The 11583-nt window shown below is 46.3% G+C and overlaps 1 protein-coding gene across 1 annotated transcript; it reads right to left on the reverse strand.

The window, feature by feature from the left end:
• Positions 1 to 1824: 1824 nt before the first annotated feature.
• On the reverse strand, positions 1825 to 10717 carry LOC125518991 (protein transport protein SEC16A homolog). The gene is made up of 13 exons (XM_048683876.2): positions 8039 to 10717; positions 7638 to 7961; positions 6032 to 6145; positions 5831 to 5953; positions 5560 to 5727; positions 5057 to 5182; positions 4845 to 4979; positions 4220 to 4347; positions 4029 to 4140; positions 3613 to 3945; positions 3251 to 3355; positions 2867 to 3171; positions 1825 to 2766 (listed from the first exon to the last, which is right to left on the reverse strand). Exons 1-13 carry the CDS (start codon positions 10505 to 10507, stop codon positions 2226 to 2228), a joined length of 4983 nt encoding a protein of 1660 aa, XP_048539833.2. The 5' UTR covers positions 10508 to 10717; the 3' UTR covers positions 1825 to 2225.
• Positions 10718 to 11583: the final 866 nt, after the last annotated feature.

An 11583-nucleotide genomic window follows, 5' to 3' on the forward strand; every position in this document is an offset into this window, starting at 1 on the left:
ATTTTTTATGTGTTTGGCACCAACAAATACCATGTTTTTATAAACCGTAGTATAGTATTTTTGCAGTATATTTTAAAAAGAGATATTGACCTCTTTTTGCAAACCAGGCTGATAAAGCTATGTCTTATAGAAATTGGAGTATTTATTGCACGCCCATTGAAATAATTAGTTTTCACATTACCACGGTTTTAAAAATACGATGCTGTTAATAGTTGGTTTATTGGAATATATACCGTCTCTTTTGTGAGCAGCGTCTACAACTACTGATCATTTCCCATTTCCTAGAGATGATGAAACAATTTTCTATTTACATTGAAATATTGTTGCCACATAGGTATGTCATATTCTGTACACATAGACTGTTGTTTGTGCATTTAGTATTAACTGAGACGGTCCAGAACACATTGTTATGATGTGCTTATGGACTGACTGTATACCATGTGACATTTTCTTATGTGCCAGTATAGAGTTAGTTATCAACTGGAACACTCCTTTTTACTATAAACACCGGGAACACACTGTTAGGATTTTTCAATATTTGGACATCACAGTCATAATATATATGCATATTTGCTCATGCACAGTACACATATTCCATGACCAGTTGCTCATTTTGTCAACACCAGTCAACTTAATGTGCTACTACCTCCATTCCGGATAGTATATCCTTTCCCATTTCTGGACGAATAATGTTTCAAATTTAAAGGCTCACTCATTGTTTTTCTTGTCTTATGTTGATGTTTTATCCATGATGTACTTTTTTGTATTTTTTTAATACACTGGTTTGATTTTATAATTACCCCTGACTTAATGGCATTGTACTTGTCTTTCACCAGGCGTAATTGATTTTCTATGGCGATCACCATGATTGGTTTGTTATTCGGATGGTACTTGGATTTTCTCAGTCACCGCAAATCTTTGCCACCATCAGTCGGAGAGATTCTATTGCTGGATTCCCTATTCCCTAATGTCATGTGCTCATGTTGAGTAGGCAGGGTTTTGAATTAGGATTTCGCTAGAAATCAAACATTAGATTTATTTTTTTAGTATGGCAAACACTACATCGCCATGACATTCTATTTAAGGTCGGTCAAACTGCCGGCAAAAGTGGCCTTAAAGGGCATATAATATGTCGGCAATAAGTATTCCCGGCATAAATGAGTTGCCCTAGAAAGTGCCGACAGGAAAAGTTTTCCATCCGACGATGGCTCCGCCTCCGCGTGCAATGCAGAAGATGTTGCGGACGGTGTGTACGACCGTGGTCATCATCCGTTCATCTTCACTCTCGCCAGCGTCCACGAAACTTAAGATATGGGGGTGTCTGCAATTTCAACTTGTGCTAATCTTGTAGGGTGAGGAGAGGAGAGGTGGCTGAGGAGGTGCAAAGGGAAGAGCTGGAAGGAGAGCAGGGAAAGAGGAGTGTTACCGGAGAGAAGTCCTCCATGGTCGTCGGACTTGTCGCCGCAGCACTACACCTTTGTCACCTAGCTCGTTCGCCACCACCCCGTCGTCCCGCAACCACACCTCTAGTCTCCCTACCATGGTCCACACTACTGGTCAAGAAGCGCAATCAACTCTGCCGATTCCGATCATGAAGAAGAACGCTCTTATATTATTATGTACTCCCTCTGTAAATATCAATAAAATAGTGATCTAAACGCTTTTATATTTCATAGATCACTAAAGTGGTGATCTAAACGCTCTTATATTTCTTTACGGGTGGAGTACTGCAAGCTATGTGACAAGATAGTTCTTTTAGGACAGTATATACACCAATTCCAAACGCAAAAATGATACTCAGCATAAGAATTGAAAGAAGAGCAGTGACCGAACAGCCGCGACCGATTATGAAATCCAAAGTCTCAAGTTACATAATGATGAGATGAATCAAAGGCTCTAAAATGTACCTAGTTTGTGCATGCTTCTTTCTTGCTATCTTAACAAGTTACTGCTACAAGTCTCCTCTCCTCCCTGGATACTCATTTATTTCTTCTCTCCAACATCTGGCTTGAGATGATGGTTGAACAACTATCATGTACAATGGCGTCCGCACGCTTCCCATGCAAAAAAAGAAAAAAGGGACGCCGCTCCTCTCCTTTTTTTTGTACCTTTCTAGCGACATATATATCACGGATATTAAATACAGAACGAACTATCAGCAAGAAGAAAGAAAAATCTGGCGGCCTCGCTCGCTTGCGCTTTTCTCCATAACCTTGTTTCGAGTATCAAAGCTCCACCTCCTGGAGATCCTCCCCGAACCCACCGCTGTTGAACCGATTAAGGGACGAGTTGCTGTGGGAGCGGCTGTGGGAAGGTCTTACGCCGGGCATCATTGGCGGGGACTGCATGGTCTGCCCGTCCGGCGATCTCGAGGCGGCGGTGCTGCTCATCTGCTCCGAGTATGTCCCGCTCCATGATGCTGCCCGTGACTTCGAGAAGGAGCCGTTGCCACTGCCAGAGGGGGTCATGATGTTGTCCATGCTCGGGTGCCGCTGCATGCCTGGTTGTATTTGCATTGGGGGCGGCGGGGAGGCGTAGAATGAGGACTCAACTGCCGGTGAGGACGATGGCCCGTCCTGGTTTGCGGTTTCGCTGTGCGCGTCGGCTGTTGGCTCGGTCGGCTGCAATGAAGCATCTGCGGCTGGAGTTGGGACGAAGAAACTGGCGGCGGGCAGCTTGTTCACCGATGGCATGGCCGGTCTGTTGTATGACGGCCCTCCGAAGGAGTTTCCACCACCACCACCCTTGTTGAATGTGTCGACGTATCTACACAGATTAGGGTATGTTATAGCCCACTTGGGCCCACTTGGCCACTTGGTGAAGAAGTAAAATGCAAGGCAGTGGCGGTGGAACTAAACAAAATTACCTTGATCTAACACCCGCCCTCCCGCGTGCTGAGAACTGATTCTGGCTAGGTGGCATCGGCGGCATCCCTGAAACCGGCTCCGAAGGATTTGGAGGCTTCGCTTCTGAAAATCCATTAGGTGTATAACCTCCGCCGCTGGGGGGCCCAGTCGAGTTGTTGTGATCTGGAACGCCGTTCTGGAATGAGGCTTTTGTTGGAGGTGGGGCAAGGGGAGGCTCCGCAGCAGCAGGGATCGCAGCACCTCGCTCCACCCACCGCTTCAGGTTCTCATCATAGTAGAAGCTGTTCTCTTCCCCCAACTTGGCCTTCAGACAATAAGAACATTATTTTAGTTACTGCACATAGCGAAAGGTATGCATAAGTATGGAAGTTATCAGCACACACCTGGTTGGAAGATTTCGAAACAAGCCCCACTGTTTTCTGCAGCAACCATCCGAATCGCGAACTGCCTGAACCTGATGTGCTTTGCGCATTATCTGATCCACCACCCTGTTAGACGGTCAATGTCAGACAGAGAAATGAAAAAAACCTCCAGAAAATATTCCAATGTAACATGTGCTCCTTCGTTTGCGAGCACATAGAAGTATATTTGGAGTGGGCATATGTATTAGGTTAGTGACAAATTCAGGAGACAAGAAGATATATAGTGGCCACACCATCTTGACCAAGGTAATACACCACTAAATTCAAATGCACACATTATAATATGCAACAAGATAGGAAAAATCATATGCCTTATAACCTACCTGTTTTTTCTTTAAGTCTGGTGCAGAGACACTTCTGCTATGAGCGCCTTTCTTGTCAGGGTCGCTATTTTCTGCTATTTCACTCATAAACTGCTCCGAAGTAGAAGATGACATAGGCATCGGTGACTGACTATTTACAAAGTTTGTAACCGGAGGAGCAGGATTTGTAACTTGAGGAACAGGATAGAAATCTCTGTCACCAAAAGAGCCCTGTGACAATGGCGGCACTGGTGCGGGTTGTGTTTGTGTACCCATCATGCGGGACAAAGATTTATCAAATGTTGAGAAAATCTTTCCAACAAGCTTTGGAGCAAGATTTGTGCCATATCCACCCTACAAGTGGCCAAGTCAATTCTCAGTTAACAGGACAAAATGCTCAAGATCAATAAACAACATTAACTGCACAGAAGTCATACCTGCTGGTGGGTGCGTATCCGCTCCTCCAGAGATGAAAACAATTGCTTCCATGCTTCTAGTTCAGGCGCACGGCCAGAGGATTTCAGCAGCTTCAAAGATGCTTGACAGTACCTTAGGAAGGACATTCAAGTTTTAAAATGAGTTTGCATAACTAGGATACAAGGAGATATGAAATAGCCCAGAAACTTACTTTAGTGAATCAGAGACCTTCCCAACCTCCGCAAGCATGTATGCATATATCAGCTTATATGGTTGAAATGGCAGGAGGATATACTGAGAATTACCAAGAACTTTCGCATATTCATACAACTCTGTTCTCTGTAAGTTCACAATGGTATTTGTTCAGGAACAGCAAATGCCAATGAAAAAAATGTGGTATTTATTCAGGAACAGCAAATGACAATGAAAGGAATGCAGTGTTTGTTCAGGAACAGCAAATGACAAGTGAAAATTAATGTACTTGCTACGAGAGGACGAGCAGTAACCAAGCAAAATAAAGATGTGACCAACACCCATGAAGGAAATGCAGATATTTTTTTCTCCCACTAGTTTAAAAACTATAGTTTCCAACCAGAAAGGAATGCTAAAGAGCAAGTAGCAAAATAATAAAATCCCAATTTGACAGATGTTGCAACATATCTAATCTGCAGCCCGACCATGGGTTGGTGGGAGAGGGACGGGGGCCAAACAAGATACACAACTATTCTTATCTGAGCAACTATTATCATAGAAGATCAAATGCACCATCACATGTGTGCTCGCACATGTCCACAACCACAAACATACACAAAGTAAAGTGTGCAGATTTAGAAGACCTGTATAGCTTCAGGGCTGCTAAATGTGCGAGGACATCTCAGATGGTCTGCTCCGACTAAACACATTCTTGCACTTTCGGAGTATGGATCGATATTTAGCTCAGCAACTAAATAGCATGAATGAGCAGCTGCAACCTGCATATACATATATAATAATATAAGGTATTCAGCTAAAACATGTAAAGGAAACGAACACTCAAACAGATGCAAACCTCATTTCTCTCTTTCCAAAGGCAATCCCCAAGGTGAGTGATTACAAGCTCATCTGCTTTTGTCCTGTTTGCAGTTATAATTGCCAAATTTTGTTGCCAGTCATTCAGCATGCCCACAGGAGTACCCTGTCGGACAGAAAAGCCACACTACATTTAACTTCAAAGTAACTAAAATGGAAAAAAGAACGGGCACTCCACGTAAAATGTCGAGAATCATGAAATGAGAAGTCGAGAGAAGTCAGGCAAAATCCATGTCAGGATTTAAAAAGCAATTGCAGTTTAAAAGATGACAAACAAAAACATTGTGCAGGCTAAAGAAGATCCAGAGTTCTGTGTGGCAGCACACTATGACACAAAAACTATGGACAGCATGGTTCCAATTCCTTCCAGTGAAAGTCATTTAAACTCAAGAGTAATAAATGTGGAGGTTCCATTTAAATATGCATCCTGTTGCTCCTTCAAATCACAGGCAAGAATGCAATAAATAAGTTCTTGTGTATTACCTCTGCAGGCTGTTGCTGCGTATGTAAAGTGGCATAATTGGCATCGACAGGGTTCTCAGGCTTAAAAACATCTGCTGGTTGTCCAGCGATAAGAAGGCACAATGTCCTCAAAGGTGATCCAGATTTGAAATGACAGTAAGCCATTTTCTTCACAGTATCCGCATAAAACTGCATGACCAGTCAATGAAAAGATCATCAATTGTTCAGGGAAAAAAGAAAGGCAAAGCCACCAAGCAGTCTAGGGACAGCAGATTTACAGAGTGAAGCAGACCTGATCACCAAGTTGTAAAGCAAGGATCAGTGCAGGTCCCCAAAGCTGACCTTCCTGCGCATACTGAAGCGCATCTTTCCTTTTACCAGAAACTAGAAGATTTTGAACTTCTTGAGCAGTAGCCTGCAGTAGAATAGTTGGTTCAACCAAGGCCATAGTTGCTAGATGAGACAGCACAGATAGCCAAGAAAACAGAATTACCTGTATCTGGTTTTCTGAGGGGATATTTTTCATGCAATGGTCTCTCATACGGGCACTATTACTACTACATGATGAAAAAAGCGCTGTTACTGCAGTGTCTGGGCCATCCATACCCTGTTAACAGCAATTCAAAAATAAATTTGTTATTCCATATGGGCACATGAGGTCATCCATACCCTGTTACCAATAATTCAAAGACATTCATTATTCCACCTGGGGGTGGGGCTTGGGGCAACATGGGATAATTTTAATATCATATCATATTAAAAAGAGACATTCAAGCACGCGACGAGAAATGATAAAGCTGAATCGAGTTACTTGTAGATGTTCACAATGTAAATCCTTACAGCGCTGCTTTATAGGCATGAGCCAAAATACTTGGCATATGAAAAATGCCGCATGGGCCAAAAGGCCACAAACCACTTATAGGTAGCTAATAGGGATTGACTTGAAGCCATTTCAAGCAGAACACAATCTAACAAAGGATGGCTTTAATGTGGAATCCTCTTTTGTTTAATGAAAAGCATAATATCGTTTCATTAAGAGTAATTCCTAGATCTGCAGTTCGTGGTACACCACTTATAAGGCTCAATGGGAGAATACCTCTTTCATTTAAACCGGACACTTTCAGTTCAAGGGCTCTAATATACAAATATTGATCTATACTTAAAATCAAAACACCAATCAAACCATAGACTTACAACTACAGAAGATCCCCACATGATAATAAAATGGAAAAGAAAAATAAATGAAAAGGACAAACTGAGACAGATGCACACAACAAACCCAGTGCGGCAATGCCCCTTGAATGCGAAGGAAACCCCAAGTCCTTGTCGCTCGCCTCTCCCTTTGTGCCAGCACTTCTCCTCTCGATCGCTCACACGGCCACACTACCCTAACTGTCTATTGATCATCTCCCCCTTAGTCCCTCTCATGCAACCCATCCTCTCCAAAACCCTCACCCCGCAAATCTCATCCAGGATGCCAAGGATGTGGCTCTCTTCAAGGATAGAGATTAACCTCGCCATATCCGGCTGTGAGGGCAGCAGAAAGAAGGCAGAGAGTGCCAAGGATATCTCCTGGCCCTTGCCATCAGGTAGGCATCGACAAATTTGCCACCAGCAAGCAATCAGGATCAGGGTTAACCTGTGATTGCTGCGAATCTGGTATCTAACCTAGGGTGCATCTATCAGAGAAGTAGACAGCTACCACATAACTCTGACATGTCACTGTTTTCCAGCATCAAGATTCGTTTTTCTTTCAACATGATATATGCAGAAGAACAAATAAGCAGACAACGATGTAGGACTGCATCCACCAGCAGGGCCCAGAAGTGATTGAATACAGGCCCATAAAAGTGCCAGGCCTAATTTTTAAGATCAAGAAGTTATTTATTCTGTCCAAATTTGTATCACAGGTCCCTACAAAGTATTAGAGAGAGTATATTTGGTATGTGCTTGCAGCGCAAGACTGGATTATCAGTGCCACAGTGTACTACATTGATTGCTCCCGTGAAGATTTTACAGTACCCTAAAATCAATGATGCTGCTCAAGGAAAAGCATGGATACTTCCAAACAGAATATACCAAGACGAAACAGAAAATACCTCACGCGATGGATCGGGCCCAAAGGGTGAACGGAGTTTTCCATAGTGTTGATATGATATTTTCAGCAACGATATAAGCAGCTTTTGAATATCCCCTCCTTGGAAATCGCTGACAGAAGACTCGTAGCCTCCGATAATATCATCAAGCCATTTATTCAGGTCCTTTGCTGCAGCACTTCCTCCAGCAAGGGGGCCAGGAATAGGTCGACGACACAAAGCATAGAAGTAGCTAAGTGCACTGCCATTAGGGACCCCTTGTTGATCAATTTTATCAGCAACAACCTCCGATATATTAAGAATTGACAGCGTGCCTTGAGAATTGCCCTTCAATGAAACGGTAAAAGCTATTAGCTACAACTTAATTGCAAACAAGAATATTATAAAGACTGTGATGAAGATACCTGATTTCCACTGTCAAAGTTTGTAGTCATCGAGCTGGTCTCTTTCATAACTACAAGCTTCCCACCAAATCCAAACGCAACCAGCGAATGTGGTGGGCGTCCAGCTGACGACCTCTCCTCGTGGTGGGAGTAACCGAGTTGTTGAGATGGAGCTAGCTGCTGAGGAAAGCTCATGGAGTTCTCATTGCTCACATAGTTATTTGGTAAATGCATGTGTGTGGCAGGATCAGTCTGTGTTTGCATCTGGTACATGCTTGTTACAGGAACACCTTTTTGTGGCTCAACAAAGCCATTTGGATAGTCATAACCATGGCCTGATGAAGATTGGTGTGCTACATGGTGAGCTTGATTATCTTTCGGAGGTTCAAATTCCTTGTGGGCAATCTGGTGACTTGTGGAAGGTACAAATCCTGTGCTTCTCTGGTTATTCGTGAAAGGTTTAAACCCCTGGTGACCTTGTGAAGGCTCAAATCCCCTGGACCCACTGTCATGGCTAGCAGAAGTACTTTGATTGATCTTATATGGTTCAAAACCCTTGTGAGCACTCTGATGGCTAGTAGGTTCGAAACCCTTGTTACTAACCTGGTGGGCCTCACCACCACCACTGTATTGGCTTGTAGAAGGCAAAAATGTGTTGATAGCACTTTGATTGTTTTTATGCGGTTCAAAACCCTTATGAGCAGCAGTCTGGTAACTGGTAGGTTGGAAACCCTTGTTGCTAACCTGGTAGCCCTCACCACTACTATTGTATTGACTTGTGGAAGGCAAAAATGTGTTGATAGCACTTTGATTGTTTTTATACGGTTCAAAACCCTTGTGAGCAGCACTCTGATAACTGGTAGGTTGGAAGACCTTGTTACTAACCTGGTGGCCCTCGCCACTACCACTGTATTGACTTGTAGAAGGCACGAATGTGTTGATATTAGGCACGAATGTGTTGATAGCAGTTCCATAATTTGTAGAGGGCTTCAAAGGTTCAGTATACGCCGGCTGACTAATCTGATTCTCGGTATAAGGCTGCATGCTGTTGGCTACCGAACCATGCTGCCATTGGTTCTGCTGATTAAAACTACTTGCCTGAGTATTCCCAGTACGAGCTACACTGTGACCTGCCCCAGCAAATGCATCTACTGCTGATGCCGGAGTTGCAGCTTGCAAGACACTTTGCTGATATGACTCGAGCGTGAACCACTGCTGAGTGTTGGTGTCATAGTAATGTTCAGGGTACTCAGCATAGAAGAGCATGTTTGGTGGGTACTCCGCTGCGGCTGCGCTGCTCTGATCCTGGCCCCAGCTCGCGGCAGCGGCACTGCCCTCCTCTGTGATGGTCTCCAACCCTGCCTGTGAAGAGTTCTGCAGGTACGAAACACCGAGGTGCTGCTGCTGAACATTTTCGCTCCCAAAGGCCGCTACAGCACCGCCATGATCAGCAAAGCCTTGAGCACCTATTGCATCCACCTGATACCACTGCCCTGTTGCCACGTCCCACTTCCAGCCAGGGTAGGGATCTGAGGGGTCCACAGCCCCGGCGGTCCAGTCAGACTGTGCACTGGTGTTCTGATGATCCGCAGACTCCACGACACCAGCACCCATATACGACTGCAAATTGGCATTGCCGTCCACTCCATTGAAGAAGCTATGATCCGCCGCCACAATGCTACCAGCAGTCCCCACAGCCGAACCCTGCACCCCGAAAAAGGCGTCTTCACCAACACCGCCATCCGCGAGGAATTCCCCTGAACCAGTCCCCCAGCCCAGCTGGGAACTGGCATTGCTGCTGCCCGCTCGATTGAAGAAGCTGTGATCCACGGCTCCGACACTGCTGGCACCCATACCTGACACCTGCGCTCCCTGGACCCCGGCTCCGAGAAATGCGTCGTCGGCCAGGAGGTCGCTGAACGGATCCGGCTCGGTGCCGCTGGTGATGTCGGCGCCGAAGAGACTCCACTGCACTTGCTTGACCGTGGTACGGACGCCCTTGGAGGAGCCTGACCCGGACCCTGAACCCGGCGACCTGCCCTCGGGGTCAGCAGCGGCCACCGCCTTCACCTCGGGTAGCCCAGCCGGAACCTCGTTGTCAGGGGCCGCGGCCAGGACCCCGGCATCAGGGGCCGCGGTCAGGACCTCAGCATCACGGGGCGCTGCCAGGGCTTCAGCCTCGGGTTGAGGAGCGGGAGGCGGAGGATCCGCGGCGTCAGTCGGGGCTTCAGCCGCGGTCTGAGGGGCCACCACGGCCGCCGCGGGCTCGGGCTCCGGCGCCCCTCCAGTGGCGGGGGCGTCCTCGTCGCCGTCGCCGTCGCCGTTGGACAGGGTGAGGGCCGCGAGGTCCGCGGCCGCGGCGGCCTCGTCGGCGGCAGAGGGGGGCACCTTGGCGGAGGCGGCGGCAGAGGAGGGGGGCGCTTTGGCGTCGTCGTCGTCGTCGTCGACGAGCTTGTCGAAGAAGTCGGCGTCGTCGGAGTCGGACCCCATCCGCCCGGCGCCGATCCCTCCAGGGAGAGGGGCGAGAGGGAGGGCTAGGGTTTGGATCTCGGCGCGATGGATCGAGGAGGAGGAGGAGGAGGAGGAGGCGGATCGGTGGAGGGGAACTGGATTTTGGATCTCGGCTCTCTTCTCTGTCTCTGGTGGAGTTGGATTTTGGATCGTGGAGATTTCCGGTGGGAGACGCAGGCGGACGCGTGCGTGCGTGCGTGGCCGACGTCGCGTCACTCGCCTCTCTCGTTTGCAAAAAAATTGCCTACGTGTTAATTCGTCTTTCTTTTTCCCTCAAAAAACAAAAACCGTCTTTCTTTTTCCCTTCGCTTTTCACGTGACTTTATTATTTATAATCATCCTTCTACTTTTATTCCAATGTATAACAACGTACACTCCTCTCCAGATAGATAGAAAAGGGTGCATTCAGCCGATTGAAGTGTTGACTTGGGGGCGCAGAAAATGCCCTTTTCCGAGATCGCGTGGCCCCTCAACGCGACGGAACCAGGTAGGATGCTTTCTAAATTGGTATTGATGTGGTGTGTTTTATGTGGCGGTTATTGATTGGGCATGAAGAGGAGATGTGCGCTGCCCGGTGATGACATGGCAGAGGCCGCGGTGGCCAGGGGGTGGCCGAGGGCCGGGAGTTGGATGGCGTAGTCGCTGCCAAGTGAGATCACAAGAGGTCGTTGGAGGGAAATGGAAGGTGCATCCGGCAGCACGCGTGACCCGATGAAGGAAAAGATTTTACCCCGATGAGATTAGTGTCAACGAAAATGCAATTGTTCACGCGTTTATAAAAGTACACGAAAATATGGCTGATGTTCCCGTCTTGTGTAGAAACGGCCAAATTCTGTGCATTTGTTCCTTTTTTAGAGCCCTGGATTCGTTTGTTTTGCTCGTGATGCGAAATTGTTCTTCTTGACGTAAGAACTTCATAATCATGTTATATACTTGAATGCACAAGCATTATCATGTCATAGACTTTATAATCATCTCATCTCACTGTTGATGCTTTTATCTTTTTCAATTTCCTTGGTTCCCACAACACTTTGCAAATTTTGTCTCATCATTGA

Source organism: Triticum urartu, chromosome 7A (genome assembly GCF_056163025.1).
Source record: "Triticum urartu cultivar PI428250 chromosome 7A, HENAU_Tu73, whole genome shotgun sequence".
In the NCBI taxonomy this organism is placed as follows: Eukaryota; Viridiplantae; Streptophyta; class Magnoliopsida; order Poales; family Poaceae; genus Triticum; species Triticum urartu.

Bases quoted from the DNA above. Each gene is read 5' to 3' on its own strand.
- LOC125518991 (XM_048683876.2), bottom strand. From the start codon at position 10,507: ATGGGGTCCGACTCCGACGACGCCGACTTCTTCGACAAGCTCGTCGAC. The intron at 7,962-8,038 runs GTATCTTCATCA...GTTTCATTGAAG, and splicing joins ACTTTGACAGTGGAAATCAG to GGCAATTCTCAAGGCACGCT. The intron at 5,183-5,559 runs GTAATACACAAG...TCTGTCCGACAG, and splicing joins CGCAGCAACAGCCTGCAGAG to GGTACTCCTGTGGGCATGCT.